The sequence below is a fragment of the Uloborus diversus genome, chromosome 5 (assembly GCF_026930045.1).
Source record: "Uloborus diversus isolate 005 chromosome 5, Udiv.v.3.1, whole genome shotgun sequence".
Classification (NCBI taxonomy): Eukaryota; Metazoa; Arthropoda; class Arachnida; order Araneae; family Uloboridae; genus Uloborus; species Uloborus diversus.
Window position 1 is genome coordinate 108,237,656 of NC_072735.1, and position 21,985 is coordinate 108,259,640.

The following is a 21,985-nucleotide window of genomic DNA, read 5'->3' on the forward strand; positions in this document are numbered from 1 at the left end:
GGTACTTATTTTATCGACCCACTGAAGAGATGAGCGGCCGAGTCGACCGTGCCCAACCTGAATCTGCGGTGCCCCTAGGGTTTCCTGTTCTTACATATGCATGAACGATAAAAGGATTCGCAACAATGTTAAAATCAAGTGTGTGAAGAAAGTTGACCCCAGCGCCCAATAATAAAGATATCGAGGGGCCATAGCATACACTTTTTCGGGGCTCCTCAGTTGTAGCTAAAACAATTTCAACCATTTGGGGGCCCTAGGCCACGGCCTAGTTGTCCTACTCAGTAATCAGGCCCTGGTTGACCCCCAACAGTGCCCCCTATCCGCGCGCGTGGACTAGATTATAACTAAAAAACAAACTGTCACAAGTAAATCTTTTTTACATATATAAATCCATAAATACAAAATTTGTCACATCTGACTACCTGATAAGACCCTACTCCTATACTTTTTACCAAAACTTGTTTGTCGTGTTAGAGATTTTGTGCTTTCGCGAATACAACTATGTATTATCATTACAAGGTTAACCAACTTTTGCAGCGGGTGGAAGCAGTTTATCTGTAGTGATCATAATTGGTATGAAATCGAATGTGAAAGTAACCGCCTAGGCACGGCAGACGCTCGAGTGCCAGGTGTGTGTGCTCACCGTAACCTTGGCAACTGCCCCGAAGCTCACCGAAGGACGCATTTTGTCGCAATAAGAGACAAATCAGCAAAGGGAAAACGCACGTTATGAGAATAGATATAACTATGACGTCAGAGAGAAAGAAACAAAGGAAGTGTCGCAATGAAATACTTCTGTTAACCCACGGCTCTGGTATAAACACAAAAATGAGTGAATGAAAATGTCTTAGAGGTAAACAATGTCCTGTCAGTCACCACCTCAAACTTGATAGCTTTTTATTAAAAAAAATAACCCTTAACATCAGAACTCCTTCTTAAAAAATACTTAGTATTCTACATCGTATTTCGGGGGGGGGGGGGAGGTGGAAATGAGAGGCAAAAAGGATTCAAAGGATGGTACTAAATCTTTCAAGGACAGATCCAGGTTCTGATTTTGGAGAGGGTCATTCTCAAAATGAAAGAACTCGAATAGAAAAGAAAAAATAAGGGGGGGGGGATTGTGAGTGTGACATTAGGTCCAGACAGGGGTGCCTAGAACTTATTTTTTGGGAGCCCGGAAATTCTCAATCCACCGAATGGAACTCCAAATTTTGCCGAACCGTCAGACAAATTTGTCGAATAAGGAAATTTTTGGAAGGTCACAGTGACCACCCGTGCCTTCCCACCGAGCGCCCTTGGCCCCAAATAGGGGGATCTGAAACTCTGAACTTCTCTCTCGAAATTTAAGTTCGTTCGGATTAGTTTTGATCGCGTTTAAGTGTGTGTGTGGGGGGGGGGGGGAGGTCACGAACCCCATGATCTAAGGCCCCTATATATACGAGCTGACGCATCAGCTTAAGATTGGCCATTTTGGATCGGAGCGCGTGTTTGAGTGGTTGTCTTTTCTGGCGAGTTATCGCGTTTGGTGATTGTAAACTGTGAGCAATTATTATGGGCACATGAATTGTTTATTAAATAAAATATTATTTTCGGCAAATCGGGCGAAACCCTAAACTTTGCTGTGGTAACCCTCGCAGTGCAACAATGAAAAATCCGATCCAAAATGGCTAAACTTAAGCTGATGCGTCGGCCTATATATATAGCGGCTCTACCACGATCCAACCCCAGGATGAATAATATTTGTATTATATTTAAATAAAAAACATAATTACGACTATAAAGATACAGAATCTTTCGTCATCATTTTACTGTCAAAGTGATGCTATTGAAAATATTAAGAACGTTCAGCATATGGAATCAGATGGGGTAAAGTGGAACGTAATTTCAATGTTTCAATTAATTTGTAACATTATATATTTTATCTAAGGTACAATCTCTTGATTCAGCTTTTTATGCCTAAAATGATAATGTGCCTGAAATGCTAACAAATGGAGCAAATATTGGCAGTCGCACAAATAAAACAAAATAAATTTTCTAATTACCACAGTATTATTTAAATTCCTATGGATAGTCATTTCTGGTGGAGAGCGGGAAACTAAATAATACTTCGGAGACCCCCCTCCCTGCCCACACACACATTCCCTTAAAAGTGAAAAAAGAAGTAGTATCATCTACATTTGTATCGTTTTTTACTCCAAAGAATAAATCCAATTATATGCATAAGTAAGTTAAATAAAAGCTGTAACAAAAACAGAGCACAGAGATGCTTTAGTTGTTATTATGTTTGTTGTTTTGAATTAAAGGCTAAAAACCTTTAGTTCAAAAAATAAAACAATTAGGGAAATGAAAAATCTATACAAAGCATGACATCCCTTCAGCAATGCTTTAAAAGGTTGAGAGAGGGACAAAAAAAAAAAAAAAAAAAAAATGTCGTGCTCTCTCAAAACGCAACAAGAGCAGTTTTGCCGCTTGCTAGTGTGACCTATTAGATAGGGAACTCAACGAAGCTTTCAAAACGTTTGCTTTTGGAAAGCAACGAACCAAGGGCATTACGATTCAAACGACAAAGCGATTTCTGCATTGTTGTTTGAAATTGAAATTTAAACCAGTCGAAAGACAAAAGCAGTCAACATGTTTTCAGTAATGATTATTAGAACGTTTCTATTTAATTAGACATACAATAAAGCGGTAGCTGAAGGAACGAGGCTGTTTTAAGAGAAATACTTGTCAGCTCCTGTTTTTTTATTATAAAGAAGCATAAATATTTAGGTTTGCAGAAACTTTTCACATGAGTGGGAAAATGTACTAAGGTATAAAATTAAAGCCACTGGTTTGAATAACAAACGCAATAAGATTTACCAGATTGGCAAATGCTGATTTTCATTAACATAACCCAGTAGCCACAAACATAATCATTTACAGTGTAATAAGCTTTTAGGTAAATATATAAACAGATGCAAAGAAGAGAGAAAAAAAGAGTCGTTTAGAGACGACGTCACGCTCTAAGAATGGATGGGGGGGGGGGGGGGGGTTCGAGAAAATGTGACTTTGTGACAAGGCGAGGGAGGGGATAACAAGAAGTGTAACGTCACATATTTGGTTAAAAATAAAAGCATTTGTACAGCAACAAGTTTATAAAATGTAGCTGGAACTGACATATATGACAAGGGGAGTTAAAAGCCTGCTCCAGCTGGTTTTGAAGAAAGTCACTGTTGAAATGTGAGCACAGAAATCAGAGTGTGTGTGTGGGGGGGGGGATCATAAGTGTAATATTCAGGCACAAATACGGGGTTTACGACTTTCCCGAGGAAATTTCACGAAATTTAAATATTCAAATTTTGGCTATCATTGACTCTGTTAGGGGGACCATGACCGCCATGATTCACTTGTGGACCCGCGTTTGTTCGACATATGAATCAACTTGCATTTCTTAATTCAATCACCCCACCCCTCGTAGAGTACTCATTGTTTCGCCAGAATTGCCTCAGTTCTCGGCATCTTAAGAGTTGCAGCACTTCGTTTCTTCTCGCACAAAAAGAAATTTCAAAATATTGACCCCGGCTGAAAAATTAGCACAAATATTGCCGAGTCTGCAGATTCATTTCCTTAAATCGAACTTCACATGCACGGGACGGCTAACCACCGTTTATATACAACTCAGTGAGCTAACCCAACGCCTCTCATAGCTAGGCTATAGGTGGCATTGGCAACACTGCATCTACCCCTCCGACCCCGTAATTTTTGTATTCTTATATCACTCATTCCTTCTTGAAAACTGATTTACGGGAGGGCATTCGTCGCACATGCCCAAGCTCTCACTTGTAAGGATTCCTCGGTCCCCACCCTAAGTACCGATGAAATATGTACAAATATTTTCGTTCCTACATAAATTTTATTGTGCTCATAAACAACGCTGTAAATTAAATTTATCATTTCTATATAATGTACACCTAAAAATATATGTTAAAAAAAGCTTCAAGCAGTCAACAATTTGATGTCATAGAAAAAGTTACACTTTCGTACTTTTATTTAAATCATGTACATTAGCCAAAACTTGCTCTTAATCATATAATCATATGCCTTTGTGTCCAGGGCCCCAAGATTTACAAATCAGCCCCAGTTGTTGCACTTTCAGTGTGACGTAGTGTAATCAACAACGCGAGTTCAATTTTTAAAAGTAAATTCACCATGCCGGGATGTATCCGAAAAACTGAGAAGAAATAAAGAATTAAAACAAAACAACCTAATAACTATGGAAAATCACTTACAGTAGCCCTGTTTTTAAACATGAACCCCTTATTGACAGAAAAATACTTATCAGTGCTATTGCTTGACCAACAGCAGATTTTATTTCCGAGTAGGCGGTGAAGCACGAAAACAATATCAGTCCAATAGGATTAGCAGTCATTCGTTTCATTTACTAAAGGCATTAAAAAATCTCTCGTATTAAAACCTAACCACACGAAGTATAGTACAATAGAAGCGAAAAGCTATTGTTATTCAGACCGAGTCACAAATTTGTCCCAGACAAAAACAAAAATACTGTTTTAATAATGATTATCTGACACATGATATGCCGTAAAACCGTTTAAAATGTAAATGTAATCATGAACATTATTAACATGGGGATTATGAAAAAATGCACAACGAAACAATTATGTTCATGAAGCTTTTCATTTTACTTGGATAGCAAACTTGTGAAGTACAATCTGCGTGATTGTTCTGAAAAAAATAAATTAATTAAAAAATAATAATAATAATAAGCTATAAGGAAAGATGCTGCTAGGTGTTTTTGGATCATCCTAGTGATCAACTTGCAAGGATGAAATAAGGAAGATGGCAGGAAAAGAAGTGTGTAGTGTTTTGATTTTAAGTATTAAGAAAGTTTGACCATTTGGATTTTTAAAAAATAACAACACAAAGGAACAAATTTTCAAATAGTAATAATATTTGAAAAAATCCAATTGCAATCTCGAGTTGCTTATTACTGACCAAAGGGTGGATCCTGTGACGTCCATACCCTGCAGACACACAAACGCCACAGCCCAGAAGGGCACGCGCCCGGGCACCTACACTGTAGTGTAGTACACACACACATACATACACACTCACTCACGCCACCACCCAGAAGGAGGGACATGAACGGAAGTTTGTTGTGTGCTGGATACTGTCTTTGTCTAAAGAGCATTGTGTTGAGTCGCTAGGGTCGGGTATAAATACAGCCGGTTCCGGGAGACAGGAGCCATTTGTTGAAACAAGAAGCCCAACGGTTAGGATCCTGCCGCAACTCGTGATTTCGAAAAACATAATTTGAATTTTTAAGATGTATAAATTATTTTTTTTTTTTCTGAGCAATCACAAACTGCTTATTATACTCACTTGCCCAAATATGATTTTGCTTTGATTTTGCACGTTACCATGACAGCGAGAGTTAGTCTAGCTCTTCGTTTTGATATTTATTAAGAGGACGAATTTTCATCGCCATGGTTACAAATCTTTTGTGTTCATTCAAGGATTAACTTAAGCATAAAACTTAACTCTTGGGGGTCTTGCTCTTGAGGGAGGAGGGGGGGCATGATATTTAGGGGGTTCTCCCTGGCTTTTGGGAGTATGGGCACTTTTGTTTATGCGTCGTGATAGGTTATAATTTCGTTGTGAAAATAAATTGCAATTAAAATGGCATCACGCGGTTTTTCAAAAGTAAAGCGCTTCCTCTACACACCACAGTCTTAATAGCATGTTTTCCTGCTTAGAATCTAAAATTAGGAAATGTCCAGACAGCGTTGTATCGAGATGCATTTCGTCACAAAATATTTCCAGTACTATACATGAGATTCTATGCGACCGAAACACGTGAAGGTTATGAATTCAAGGTCAACACGCAAATGTTAGGCATTTGTCCAACACAATACGCAACAATTAACAGTCAGTTTCATTACAGGTTTTACAACTTGTTATCATAATAAAAGGAAAGGAAGTACTATTCTTGCATCTTTTTATTAGTTTTACATCGGTATACGATTTTATTTCAGAGAAGTAAAAATATTCGGTCAAACGCAAACACCTAAACACATGGTCAGTGATGTTTTCTTCTGCTCATTGGCAAAGTATTAGATAATGCAGTTATAAGATCGTTCAATACAGTTATTCAAAAAAAATATCAGCACACAATTTCGCATAGTTGCAACTGCAAACAAGTTTATGTACATTCCCTTAATAAGTTAATACGATTAATTTTATCGGTTACGAAGTTTTTGGTGGCAGGTTTTTCTCTTGACATTATTAACGTTTCTACTTTTGGATTATTTGTGATTTTTTTTTTCGTTCTTTTTTCCAATGTCCTACTTGATTACAAAAAAGGCTCAGGAAGCTTGAGCTTATCCCCTCAGAACTTTTGGGGGGGGCCCATCAAATCATTGTAAAACTGTGCTTAACAATTCCAGTTTCTGCTTTTAACTGCGTTTTTTGAAAGAGATCGCAAACATTTGAACTTGCTAAACAAAATGTTTGAAAGAATTATATTATTGAAAGTGAGAACACACACTTGATAAAATGTACCACCTAGTTACAAGCTAGATTTTTAAATGTGGGATTTGATTAAACTCTATTACAATGTATTTTTATGACATTTAATTTCCTTTGTGAAGTATCAAATATGATTAAAAAGGTTACTACTCCCCAAATTTGCTGGGAATTCAAGTGCGACGTACAGTGGCTCCCAAAAGTGTTCGTACACTTTGAAATTTTTTAGTAAAACCAAAATAACTCAAAACTGAATTCGAATATAAAGTCCAATATTTTTTCACATCATTCCTATGTCATTCTAAATAGAACCCATTGGTTTTATCAAAATTTTGACGGATCTTCTTTTTGAAATGGGTCAGAAAACGAAGAGACAGAGAAATAACACGCCACAAAAGTCATCGTACACTTAAATATTTTCGAATAAATTCATGATTAAAATTATCATATGCCGTTTTATTAATATTTTTGCATTGTGTTGACCCTTATAAGTCATTTGGCTTTAATTTTTGGTTTATTTATTCCATAATATATTGCTTATTACTGTAAAATGGCTGGTATTCGTAAAAAACCGCAAACGTCATTCAAAATTTGAATTTTTTCCCCACAGTAGTGGTAAATTGGTTTGAAATGTCCCTAAATGTATTTGTTTGTATAGTAAAGTGCTTGATAAAATGCTTTAAAGAAAGGAATCGGACCGAAAACAAGGTAAGAAAAGGGCAACCGGCAAAGTTGACAAAACGTGATCGTAGATTTAAAGTAAAAAAATTTATGAAAAACACACATTTCAGTAATGTAAAAGTTTCTGCAGAGTTAAATGAAACATTTTACATTTAATTTTCACCTAAAATTGTTCGCCAAGTTCTTTGATTAGCTGGATTAAATGGGACCTCTTCCCGCAGAAATTTTCTTGGTCGAGCGAAAAACAAAGCTTACGCTTTTCGTCCCAAAATCAATGATAAATAAGCTAAAAACAGTCTAGAATCATGTCTTACTTACAGATAAAAATTAATTTAACATTTTTAGTTAAATTGTTGTATAAATGTAAGTAGAAGAAAAAATTAGGAACTTAATCTTAAGAACTTAGTTGGATCAGTTAATCAGGACGGTGAAGGTGTTTTAGTGTGAGGGTACATATCAGCATCAGGACTTGGTAGTTTGTAATTTTTTGAAGAAATAATGTATTGTAACGGATTCAGTGCGGCTTCCAACTTTCTTGAAAGGATGACACAGTTCTTGATAAAAGCACAGGCAATTTATTTACACTATGTACAGGAAAGATCGTCAACAACTGCTAAATTATTCATCAGCAATTAAGCAATTATCACACAACACCGTAAACTCAACGTTTACACACGTATTTACTTCCAAATACGAAAACAACACAGCGAAATGCCTCGCAATAAACAGAGCTAATACACACTCTCAGTACAAATTCTCAATCGAAACTAAACTTTTTATCCATCGCTAACGGCTTATATACACACCGAAAAGAAATCTCAAAGATTCCAGAAAATGCTACAACGTTCTACAACTACACTTTCATTGATAAAATCAGTGAATGAAATAAGAAAAAAAGAATAGGGGGTTGTATACTTTAGCCATATGTTAAGGGGTTGTATATTCATTACGGGAAACTATTTACAGGTTACGTTACTACAACAATTACTATTTACAGGATTTGTAACATTGCCCCCTTCCCAAGGACTGCACGTCCCGGGCAGTACAATCCCCAGAAAGGGTGCCAAACTCCTATCACAAGTTTACAAATATACACATTAATTAATAACTAACAGATACAGAAAACACAATAATAACAAGAAATATTACTAAACATTAAAAGCAAAAATTATCTACAACTTTTATGTTATCAACCATGGTTGTTTACGTAATACTCATGAACTATGGCCATAGTATGGGGCTAACCGATCATAATGTACAACCCTAGGTTTTGCATTAGGTGATTCTTGGATCCTCACTACGACGTCATTTAGTCGGTAAAGGACTTTGTAGGGTCCATCCCAATGCGACTGCAATTTGGGTGACAGACCTTTCCGTCGGATGGGATTCCATAACCAAACCTTGTTGCCTTCGTTGAATTCATGTCCCGTAGACCTTGTGTCGTATCGGGTCTTCATCTTCTCCGCCGCGATGTTGATTCGCTCTCGTGCGAAGTTATGAACGTCTTCCAACCGGGCCTGGAGATCCTGGATGTACTCCTCAGGCGATGCAGGCGCATCCGGAGGACGACCGAAGACGAGATCACAAGGTAGCCTTAGCTCTCGTCCGAAGAGCATCTGAGATGGGGCATATCCGGTAGTCTCGTGGACAGCACTGCGGTAGGCCAGCAGGAACAAAGGTAGCTTCTTGTCCCAATCCTGTTGATTTCTGGATACCATAAGTGAGAAATTATTCAGGATTGTGCGGTTAAATCTCTCCACCATGCCGTCCGATTGTGGGTGTAGTGGTGTTGTCCTAGTTCTCAATTCCGAGAATTTGACATAGGCCCTTAAACACAGCAGAGATGAAATTCCTCCCTTGATCGGAATGAATCTGCAAAGGTGTTCCGTATCTCGAGATCCAATGTTGGACTAGAGTCTCTGCTACGGTGGTAGCCTCTTGATCTGGAATGGGATATGCTTCCGGCCATTTGGTGAAGTAGTCGATGGAAACAAGAATGTATTTGTTCCCATCAGCAGTTCTTGGTAGAGGACCCAGGATGTCGATCCCAATTCGTTCGAAAGGAGCTCCAACGTTGTACAGATGTAGCTTCCCTCTGCTTCTCTTCTTCGGTCCTTTACGAGCAGCACAGGCGTCACAAGAATGGCACCACTTCTCCACGTCATCCTTCGCCTTGCTCCAGAAGAAGCGCTCCCGAACTTTATTGAGGGTTTTCAAGACACCAAAATGTCCTCCAGTCGCACTACTATGTATTTTTTTCAGAACATCTGAAATCCTTGATCGGGGAAGTAGTAACTGCCACCTAGATGTTTTGCCGTCGTCAGATTCCCATTTTCGGTGTAGCACGCCGTTCCGTAAATGGAGAGAGTTCCATAAAGCCCAGTATCTTTTTGTTGCAGGACTGAAGATGGAAACGTCCTGCCAGCTAGGTCGCCGACTGTCACTTTCCATGAACTCCAAAATTGGTTTTATGTCGGGGTCTTCAAGTTGATCTTTTCGAACTTAATCGTCACTCCATGGATCAGGTTCTGATGATGTTGAAGTCACTGTCACCTGATAGGCAGTAGGGCTAGTCGTTCCATACTGTTTCTCGATTCGGGAACAATAATTGCAGTTCTCAGGACAGGGTCTCCTTGATAAAGCGTCTGCATTACCGTGAGACAACCCTTTTCGGTGCTTGATCTCCATGTCATATTCCTGGAGCCGCTGTATCCACCTGGCTATCTGGCCTTCTGGATTCTTGAAGTTCAAAAGCCAAGTTAACGAGGTATGATCTGTCCGAAGCAGAACTTTTCGGCCGTAGAGGTAATGATGGAAGTGTTCTACAGCTTTCACTATGGCCAGTAACTCCTTTCTGGTGACGCAGTAATTTCGCTCCGACTTTGATAAGCATTTGCTCCAGTAAGCGATGACATGTTCATTTCCGTCAATTTCTTGGGATAAAACAGCTCCGATGCCCTCCTTGCTCGCATCAGTGTCCAGGATGAAGGATTTTTCAGGCTGAGGATAGGCGAGGATAGGCGTTGATGTTAAAGCCTCCTTCAGTCGTAGAAATGCATCTTCGCATTCCTTGGACCATTCAAACTTTTGCTTGCTCTCCGTCAGCTTATGCAAAGGTCGTGCAATGTTGGAAAAACCCTTTACAAACTTCCTGTAGTACGTGCAGAGCCCCAGGAAACTTCGCAGCTGATGGATGTTTTTGGGACGACTCCAACTCTTGACCGCAGATACCTTTTCTGGATCGGTTTGTACACCTTCAGAAGAGATGATGTGGCCAAGGTAATTCACTTCCCGGCGGAACAAATTACATTTGGACGGGCTTAATTTCAGATTGGCTTCCTTAAGCTTTTGCAGCACCTTCCTAAGGTTTGCCAGATGTTCTTCGAAACTGCGTCCCACGATGATGATATCGTCTAAGTAGACCAGACAGGATTCGTAGGAAAGTCCTCTTAACACTGTCTCCATAAGACGCTCGAACGTAGCTGCATTGCAGAGGCCGAAGGGCATCACTTTAAACTGCCATAAGCCTTGTCCAGTTGTAAACGCTGTCTTCTCTCGGTCATCAGGGTGTATCTCAACCTGCCAGTAGCCGCTCTTCAAGTCCAGGGTCGAAAACCACTTGTGTCCGGAAAGAGTGTCCAAGGTGTCGTCTATGCGTGGAAGAGGGTAACTGTCTTTCTTGGTGATTTCATTCAGCCGTCGGTAATCGACACAAAATCTGGTGGAGCCATCTTTCTTTCGGACCAAGACGATGGGAGAGGCCCAAGGACTAGATGAGGGTTCGATTACATCATTCTCCTTCATCTCTTTCAGGAGGGTTTCAACCTCTTCCTTCTTGGCGAACGGTAGTCGTCTTGGATGCTGTTTAATAGGGAGGTGTTCTCCAGTGTAGATCTTATGCTGCGTTAAATTCGTCCGGCCCACATCCTCCGATGTAGATGAAAACAGATGCTTGAAGTCGTCCACCAATTGTTCCGCAGCAGTTCTTTGATCTTTCGATAATGGCGGACTCCCAATTAACTTCGATGTCAAGGACTCAGAAGACACAGTCTCGGGGGAATTGATTCTTCTAATGATGCAGTTTACTGGAGTACAAGTTGCTAACACTTCACCTTTCCGAATATTCCTTGGCCTTTCACTCACGTTGGCGACTCTCACAGGAATTACATCATTAGAAAGGTCCACAAGCGTAGATGCTACCAGCACTCCTTTTAGGTTATTGCTTAGGTTAGGGTATTCAATGAGTCCAAATCGAAAACTATTGCTTTCTTCAAGAGAGCCATGTATTAATGATTCTGACCTTGAGGGAATCGACAAATCTGTTTGGGCTATTATTTGATGAGCGGATTTTACATCACTTTCTGCAGGGAAAACGGCTATGTCTTCTCTCATCGAGTGCAGTTCATTAGTCTTGAAATCCAGGGTGAAGTCGTATTTCTTTAAAAAGTCCAACCCGAGAATGAAAGGGTCCGTGATATCCGCGACGAATGCCGTATGATGGTAGGTGGCATTCCCAAACACTATTTCCAAGTCCACTTTGCCTTCAATCTCGATTTTGTCACCTGTCACAGTCTGGAGACTTACGCGTGGCGATGTCCACAACAGTTTCAATCCAAATTCACGAGCCACATCTGTCCTAACGATTGTCACATTGGCTCCAGTGTCGACAATCAGTCTGCAGGGGTTCCCATTTACATGTGCGTAAATGAAAAGTCCATTACTGCCACTACTTGTAGAGGAAATCTGCAGAGCTCTGGTGGAGGTGATTTCTTTCCCTCGCGTAGCTTGGCGAGCAGGACAACTCCTTCGCAGGTGCCCTTCACTACCGCATTTCCAGCACTTCTGCTCTTGTTTCTTTTGGGCTGTTATGCTGTTCAGATGTCTTGCCAAGTCACCGAGTTGTCTCTCAAGTTCAGCGAGATGGGACGACCTGGAATCAGACTCATCAGCTTCCAGAGTTCGGATGGGATGGCGATTCACCCGGGTTGCTTGCTGGGCGGCCTCCAACTTCATCGCATACACAACAGCAGAATTCAGGTCTTTGACATCCGCCATCCGTAGAGCTTTCTGGATTTCCGGATCTCGAACCCCGTCGATGTAGTAGTTGAGTGCCAGGTTGTCTCGAACATCCGCAGGGCAGTCGCAAAAAGCAAGATGAGACAGTCTCTTGATGTCCGCCGCAAGCTCTTGCAGGGTTTCCCCGGTTTTCTGGAAACGGGACTTCAACTGGAGTCGGCTGAAATCTTTCTGGCACTTCTCACTGAAGCGAAGCTCCAACGCAGATGTGAGGGCGGCGAAATCCAGGCGCTGGCTGTCCGGAAGGGTCTGAAGAATGTCCGCTGCGTCACCTCTCAGGGATGCTGCAAGATGGCAGGCCTTGGTAGCAGAGTTCCATCCGTTCGCTTCCGCCACTATCATGAATTGAGTTTTGTAAACCTGCCACGAAGTTTTCCCATCAAATGTGACAAGTTTAATGGACGGTCGAGCAACCGATGTGGGAGCGCCAAACTGTACAGAGCTGCTTTCCGCGGTCGCCAATCTCCTTTCCACGTCCTTAAAGATCTCTTCTTTAAGTAGATGAAATCTTCTATCTTCTTCTTCAAATTTATTTTCTACAGCATTGAATCGGCTTTCAACGGTATCAAATTTTTCTTCAATAGCATCAACTCGATGCTCTATGTCATTAAATTTATTTTCCATCACAGTCTTTACCGAAATAAGGTCGTTTTTAATTTCTTCTTGGTTAGACGTTAAGTCCTTTTTCAGTACCGTTAAATCGCTTTTTAACTGGTCTTGATTTGCCAACATACTTGCAGTCAGATCACTTTTTAATTGTTCTTGATTAGCCGCCATATCATTTTTTAATTGTTCTTGATTAGCCGCCATATCATTTTTTAATTGTTCTTGATTAGCCGCCAAACTTTCGGTCAAGTCACTTTTCACAGCATTAATTGCTGCCAGAAGTTGTTTTAATTGGTCATCCATTGCGCGAGTAATCACCATAAAAACAAAGTCTATAAATTCAAACAGTCTTTATGAAAAAAAATGTCCAAAGTCACACTTACTCCAAGGAAGTCCAGAAGAGGCCCCACGTTGGGCGCCAATTGTAACGGATTCGGTGCGGCTTCCAACTTTCTTGAAAGGATGACACAGTTCTTGATAAAACAACAGGCAATTTATTTACACTATGTACAGGAAAGATCGTCAACAACTGCTAAATTATTCATCAGCAATTAAGCAATTATCACACAACACCGTAAACTCAACGTTTACACACGTATTTACTTCCAAATACGAAAACAACACAGCGAAATGCCTTGCAATAAACAGAGCTAATACACACTCTCAGTACAAATTCTCAATCGAAACTAAACTTTTTATCCATCGCTAACGGCTTATATACACACCGAAAAGAAATCTCAAAGATTCCAGAAAATGCTACAACGTTCTACAACTACACTTTCATTGATAAAATCAGTGAATGAAATAAGAAAAAAAGAATAGGGGGTTGTATACTTTAGCCATATGTTAAGGGGTTGTATATTCATTACGGGAAACTGTTTACAGGTTACGTTACTACAACAATTACTATTTACAGGATTTGTAACAGTATCATGCTGTTCCTTTAAATATTTTAAAAACCAATTTTGAACTCTTAGCCAAAAATTTGGTTATTGGAAACAACTTTGTTTTTTTTAAGATAACGATAAGAAGCACACGGTTTTCAACGTTTGCACCTAGTGCCTCGAAAATCGTCCTAAAATTTAGAAAATACCCCCTCAATCTCCAGATTGTAACTTAATGTAACGTATTTAGAGATATCTGGAGGCTAGATTACGAAAATAGGGCTTTAAAACGAAAATAGAGCTAGAAATAGTAATACTCGAAGTGTGGTATAACACTTACTCAGAAATTAGGGTAGGGCGGGGCTAGTTGAGCATAGGGGTAAGTTGAGCAATCGAAATATCTCCGAAACTATACACCGGACGCTAACACGTCAAATGAAGGAAAGGCGAGGGCGCGGGAGGGGAACACATTACGCGACCGCTAGTGCCGAATTTACGATCGAGTAAGGCACGCGTGCGCTTTGTTTATTTTGCGAAAGAAAAGTAAAAAAATCTTGTCTGTCTATATTTCTTCTGTACAGGTTAAATGTTATTCATTTTCAATCAAGTAAGTGTTAAAGTTCCATTAATTTTATGTATTTTCTATATCTATTATGGATTTTGTTTAAACTAATACAGTTTTTTATAACCTCATTTTAAATTCAAATACTCGGGTCGGGGTATGTTGAGCAACTGTTGCTCAACTTACACCGTGATTTAAAATGATAGTGACTTTTATTTTTCTCTCCAGAAAAGCTGCAATTCTCACAGATACACCCGAGAAGAACGCGTTGCAAGAAGAACAGAGTAAATCTAGCAAAAAAGTTAAGAAGCAAAAGAAGAAAATTGAAAACAAAAAAAAAGAAGAGTCTTAGTAAAAAAATACTTCAGTCTAGTGATGAAAGTGACAAAGATGAATGTATCTGCCTAGTTTGTAGCGAATTCTGGTCTGACAGCAAACCAGGAGAGAAGTGGATCCAATGCAAAGATTGTAAAGAGTGGGCACATAAAAAATGTGTCCAAGTTACTGGCCTTCATTTCATTTGCATCAATTGCAATTCCGATGACGATGATGATTAGTTTTAGTCATTATGGATATTTTTTCTTAATTTAATCTTTATTGAAATTGAAAAAATCTGATTTTAAGTGGAAAGGCTGAATTTATTCCAAAAAAATAATCTTTAAATATGTTGCGTTTTTGTTGATTCTATTTTTATGTTTAATATCTAAAAGAATATTATGTTTTGTTTTATTTTTTAACTTAGAATTAATAAAGTAACGGTTGATTATCAAATACAATTTTTATTTCATGTCTAGAAACCTTAGTTAGACTAGAATCTCTACCTGCTCAATTTGCCCCATACCCTTGCTCAACTTACCTCACCTATGGGGTAAGTTGAGCCTACTTGACTTTCTTCGTTTATACAGCTGTAACTTTTGAACTTGATCAGTCAGAAATAAATTACTATGGGCTTTTTTGTAGAAGAATAAATAAGGAATCCACCAGTATGCCACACAAGCTGTTGAGACTTATTGTGGAGGAGCTATAATCACTTGAAGAAAAAATTGCTCAACTAGCCCCGCCCTACCCTACGCTAAAAAAGAAAGAAAAAGAATGAAATCTATTCCCAGATGTTTAAAAGGTGTTATGAATACTGTATGATATTCTACTAATTAATAACTTAATCAAAAGTTAGATTAGTCAATAATATATAAACATTTTATAAATTGTACGAAGACTTTTGTGAGATAAAATTTCCGGCACTTTTCAATTTTTGATTTTTAAAAATTTTTTAATATTTTTTAAAAACTTTTCATGCAGTTTTGTTAAAAATTGATCATAGATTTTATAATTAACTACCTATTCCGAAATATTAATTCTAACCAATGGATTGGGGCCTATTTCGTTGAAAGTCGTAGGTGTACGAAGACTTTTGGGAGCCACTGTATGTAATGAACAGAATTTCCGTCAATTGGTAAGGTGGAATAAACGTAACTCTGAATTCTTCTGGACCATTTAGCATTCATCAATATTGTGTCAATATGCATAGAATGTATTAAAAAATTTCCCAAACAAAAAGTGGGGGGGGGACCCAAAATAAAGCAGAGCTTCCCCTAATTTCAGAGGTTAATGGGACCTGTCTAAGTATACGGATGTTTAACCCTTTTCTACATTATTAGTAATTTTGCAGGGTTCATATTAAGCTGTATGACCGTGAACCATTGTCTTCATGAAACGAAATGTTCTTGTTTGGGGCAAGCCCTGATTACGATTAAGGGCCATATTCCAGAAAAAAAATCGGCAGCATTCGACTTCAGATTGACGTCATAACTTCCCCTCAAACCGTCTTGCGAAATTTCGATTCGGTGACGGAGAGAGGAGTTATAACAGTTATAACGTCAATTCGAAGAGGAATGATTCCGTGCGGACGGGTGCTAGAGTACAAGGGCCAAAGGCAGTCTCATGTTTTGAACACAAAGTTAAATAACTAACAAGAATAATATCTGAGTAGAATTTCAATTGACAGTTGGTGGAAGAATACATTTTCCTCTGTTTTATTAGTTTGAAAGCACCGCTGCCTATATATTCATTCACCACACCTTACAAGCTGAAGCAGGCCCGGCTCTAGAGGTAGGCGGCCGCCTAGGGCGGCAGATTTTAGGGGCGGCAAATTTTGAAATTGAATCATTTTTTTTAAGTATGAATTTCTGTTTCAGCACAATAAGATTCACTGTATTAAAGTGTGTACCAGTGCTTGGATATGAAAAGGGAAGTTCGGAATTTAACTAGAAATTCAATTTAATTTTGGAGGCGGCAAATTGCGTGATTTAACAGTCTTTCGAAAATATTAATATCTGTTTCAGTGCCATAAGATGCACTACTTTAATTTAAAGTGTGTGTACCATTTCTTAAATATGCTAAACCCAGTTTGGAATTTAACTAAAAAGGCACTTTAATTTTTCGCACTTTACTATTATTTTTATTTTATTGATATGTTATTATTTTATATAATTATTATTATTATTCAATGGGGGCGGGGCCTTTGTCAATATCGCCTAGGGCGGCAGAAGTACTAGAGTCGGCCCCGAGCTGAAGAGGAAAAAAAGTGTCTCGCCTCTCAATATCATAAAAAAAACTAAAACTCATTAAAAAAAAAAATACGCATTTGAGAAGAATCTACAGTGCTTGCATTAATACACGTGCCTATTTGTTTTTGCTATTAAAAATATAGATTATTTAATTTGGCGTACAAGGAAGCTTTTTGGTGTTCAGATAAATTTCTTATATTGAAAACCAGGATGTAAAAAAAAAAAAAATCATTATCTCTCAACCTCAAAAAGAATTTAATGACTTTCGACGTTGATTATAGTTCAAAGGGCAAAGCACGAGACGGTATTCAATTAGCAAGAAATAGGGTGTGGAATTTGGTCAAATGACCAATTTTTTAAATTAACTTCGCATAAATATGTATTTTACCATTTACAAGCAAGATAATAAGAGAGAGAATTTTCTCTTACCTCTCATGCAGTATGGCCGTGATATCTTTGGTAAAATCTTGCCCCTCCTTTATAGCTTTCCGAAGTTCTTCAAATCCATTAGGACCCTGCAAAAGTAGGAAATGGTTGTGAGAAAAAGGACTGAACTTTGCCCTTGGTGTTGAATAAAATAACGGGAAGCAATTTGCATTTATGTACCGCATTAAAATAATAAGCCAAATTCGGTTTTGAATGAACAGCTAACGAATTGAATTTTCTGTCACGTTTGTTTATAGGTATGGGGTGGATCACAACTGATGCCTTCAAGCCTTGGCGTTCCTACTTGCTAAATTTAGAAACTAAAAAAAAATAAAAAAAACAGAACCCGGAAAGTCAAGACTAAACTTGAATTTTAATTGAGTTATTTTTTTTTAGTGGCATCATTTGAATTTATTTGTTGAAAAGTATCTTATTAAATTAAAACAAATCAGTAAGTCATTGAAGTTTTTAACCAGGCCCGTCATTTCGAAGCTTTCTAAAGAGGTCAAAAGGTATAAATTCAACGCAAATTCCATCAAAAAACCACACCCACTTATTTGCAAATATACATTAAGTTCTCAAAGCCATGGGGGAGAGGAATATCCCCTCCTGACCTCTCCCCCAAAATGACAGAGCTGCTCTTCACACGGGTATCACCCGGGGCGGTGATTTGTATTCCCCCTTCTGACATTAAAAAAAAATATATAAATAAAATGAAATAAAATAAAAAAACACCGCCTTAAAATGCAAATGTCGCAAAAAGTTCTTGAAAAAAAAAAAAAAAAAAAGCAAATTAAAAGTATTGATGAAACTCTGCCGTCAGATATTTTGATTCCATCGAAATGTATGCTTTTTTTTTTTTTTTTGTATGAACTGATAGTATTTTTGAAGGTGATTTTTTGAGCAAAGGTGCGATTAGTTTACCATTAAAAATAAAATATACAGTGTTTGATAGATTCAATATAATTTAAAACATTTTGGGGATTTTTTTCAGATTTATTTTTAACAGTAGTGTTCTTACAGGGGGGGGGGGTCCTTCCCAGGTGACACCTGAAATGAATTTAGGAATTTAGTTTAAAAAAATATATTCAATACATATGTTAAATCCCTTGCATAAATTAAAGCAGAGGGCATATTGGCAGTGTGCGTGAAGGAAGAAACGTACACGTGCCTGAATGTTATAAAACTGTTCTTGAAAATTTTCAACCAGTTAACTAGTTGGTTAGTTTAATTGAATTTCTTTGATTTGATTCTAGACTTGTTGAATTAATGCATTGTTTTTACTTTGAATGAATTATTAACAAAAATTATACAGCCTACATAAGCTACATTAGAGCGTCGAACAACATTAATTCTGAAATCTTCCTCCGATATTTATCTTATATTATGTTATTTCTATCAAATTTCAACAAAAGAAGGGGTAGTTATACATGTGTGAAGGGAAAATTTTACATAAAATGCATTTGTGATTAATATTTGTCTTTTAATTCAAACTTTCTTTGCACGAATTGTTTCTGAAGTATAAATTTAATGTTTACGTAAAATATTAAAAGTTTTTGCTTTTTTTACACCGCAAGTTACCGCCCCGAGTGACACAATGCGCCAGAAACGCCACTATATTCCATATTAATTATATTTTGGATCTATCACCCTCCAAAAGGGTGTCACCAGGGGCGGATTTTCCCCCACAACCGTAACACTGCTACTGCAGTAATGCATTTAATATTCAAAAATCTCAAAATCATTTCAAGCGAACATTTTTAGAGAGAATAAAAGAAAAACATTTCATGAAACTTATAGTTTCTTTCTTTTAAATTGACATTCTTTTTCTTTTCTACGCCTAAACTTTGACTTTTACGGAAAAACAGGCGGAAAAGGGGTCTTTCAAAACTTAAACGTTGGGTCACTGAAAACAAGTAGCTGGAATTTCAAACAAATGAACGGAGTAAAAGCAGTAAAAGTGCTATCTCTCTCAATCCTCATTCAGATACTTCTCAGATTCTTAGACAGTTAGTCAAGAAAAAAACACTATTCTATCGTTTTGTAGATCACAACTCTGTGTCTTAGCAACAAAGTCATTCAATATGCTTTTCAACTAAAATTTCACTGAAATGACAGCTGTCCTTCCATTAACCCCATTTTCCCTTTCAGCACAGCGAGGACTTCCTACTTCGTACTGACTTAAAAAAAAAAAAAAAAGTCTTAATTTCTGTAATGACTGTAATGATGTGTTTACTTACAAGTTATTGGTCTGACACAAATTACAGTAAATGTGTTAAGTTTGAGTTTAATTTACGTTAGTGAAAGTGGCACATGATTTTATTTGCTAGTGCAAATAAATGCTTTATTTTCTGTTAAGATGTGTCCTAGATTGCAAAAAAGGCGAAGGGATTTGGTAATAAACTCGAAAATAGGCGGAAAATGAATTATATATCTTCCAACTCTTATACGAAAACAAGTTAAAGATAACATGAATACCTTTAAACGAGAAAACCATATTACTATTCGTAAAATTTGTCACCAATTTCCAGTATGGCTATATGATGGTTTCTATTAGTCATAGCCATGTGGTTATGATTAACACTCTCAAACAATGAAGATCCAATCACACACTGTCCACGTGCTTTTACTCGACTTAGGGGTTACATGTCAAAAAGAGGTTCTTTGTAGAAAGTGTAAAATTCATGGTGACTTTGAATGGTAGCTACTTTAAAAGATAATATTTTAATTTTAAATTAAAATACTTTTGTTTACAGTATTAATGTCAAATTCTATCACCTTACATTTTTTAAATCTCTAACGCTTCACCAAAGACGCTTTTTGTGACCATATCTCACCCCGGGCGACCATTGTCACTTTTCTTGCTGGAATGCGATATAGTAATACATAACTATATGGCTTTGACTCTCATGACCACTATAAGTCCAGTCACCTACTGTTCACGTGCTTTTACAAGACTGAGGGGGGGGGGGTATGTCAAGAAGGGATTCATATCTGTAAATGTAAAATTCACGGTAACTTTCAATGCCAACTATTTTGCGAGAGACAATTTTAATTTTAAATTCTATCATCATACATTATCTTTTACGTCCCACTGGAAACTTTCACAGGCAGCCCTAGTAACAGTATGGATATGACTGCCACCCAATAAAGGGTCATTTCACAGTATTTTGTCCAAATGTAGAGTCCTTTAACATGACACTTTTTTTTTCTTGCCATAACTATTTAATTTATTCTTTGATTAGCATTGTTTTATTTTGATTTTGTGTGTTGGTAGGACTAACTCAAAATAAAATTTTGTGTTAATCAAATCGTTAATTAAAAAAACCCAAACCTCTTTTTATGCGGTGGATAGGGACCGCAAAAAAAGATCGCAAAAAAAAAAATTGTTCGTAACTTCACCAGTAGCTTTGAAAAGTTGTTTTCGCAACACAGTTAAAAGATATTTTTTTAGGCGTTGGATATCAACCGCATAAAAAAGTTTGACGTAGAAAATAACCCAAAAATGTTACATTTAAACGAAATCAAAATAAATCAAGTAATGATAATTTGGCCGACTTCCGAAAAATTTCCCGAATAAAGAAATTTTTGTGAGGTCACAGTGACTTCCCATCGGGATGCCCCTGTCGTCACTTGAAGATACTACCTCGCACTCGTTTTAAAAATAATTTCCGCTCGTTTTATAAATAATTTTCATAAACCGAAAAATAAAAGAGGTTTGGGTGTAGTTATGGCAAAGAAAGTGTCATGTTGCTGACTACATTTAGACAAAATACAGTGAAATGGTCCTGCTTTTTTTCCCCACTAATAGATAATAAGGGAAGAACGATTATTGTGAATGGATAATTTATTGTAACTTCCAATGCCAACAGCTTTAAAAGAGAATATTTAAATTTTAAAATCTTATGTTCACACACAGATAACAGCGGCTAAAACTCAAATTTTAAGTGAAGGGGAGACTTCTCTCCAAAATTTACGTTAAATTTTTCCCATTCAAAAGCAATGTATGGATAAAAAATTTTATAACAGTTCAAGTGACGCTCCAGCAGCCGCCCGCCTTGTCTAGTGGTCAGAGGAGTTTGGCTGCGGATGGGGAGGTTCTGGGTTCAAATCCCGGCTCGAGTTACCTATCCTATGAACGGGTCCTTATGGCAAGTGCGTACTGTGGAAATAGGACTTCACACCAAATGACGGTACAGTTGGAAAAGTGAAGCAGCGCACTCCTAACTATCAGCAAAGCTGGCGAAAGACAACAACACTCCAGCTATAGCTCACTGCTTGAAAAATGATACTTCAAGCATCACTCAAAACAAAACTTTTCCATTCTTAAGGTAGGATTATTCACTGGAATAAATAAGAATTTTGTTCTTTGTTTCGTAGGATGATTTCTGTCACTACAATGAATATCACGGGAAAAAATACGTCCTATGACATTAAAACAAACATTCAAATTCATCTATACTGATGCACATACAATTGAGGTAATGATCCTAACATGTAAGGGGAATGCTCAAAACAATGAAAAACTTTTATTCCCACTTTTGGCGAAAGTTCCATTTATGTAAATGCACAAAGCTGCTGCGATGTTGGGAATCGAATGGACATATTGTACAATCGAATTGCTTCTTATACCTCTACCTGATTTGCAGTTTTATAAGATA

At 37.7% G+C, this 21,985-nt stretch overlaps 1 protein-coding gene across 1 annotated transcript in view; it reads right to left on the reverse strand.

Annotated features, from left to right (window-relative positions):
* The window catches only part of LOC129222589 (nostrin-like), a 132,268-nt gene that overhangs the window by 42,986 nt on the left and 67,297 nt on the right, over positions 1–21,985 (reverse strand). The window contains exon 2 of the mRNA XM_054857103.1: positions 17,328–17,413. Within this exon, the coding sequence (XP_054713078.1) occupies positions 17,328–17,413 (86 nt within the window). The remainder of the gene's footprint in view (positions 1–17,327; positions 17,414–21,985) is intronic.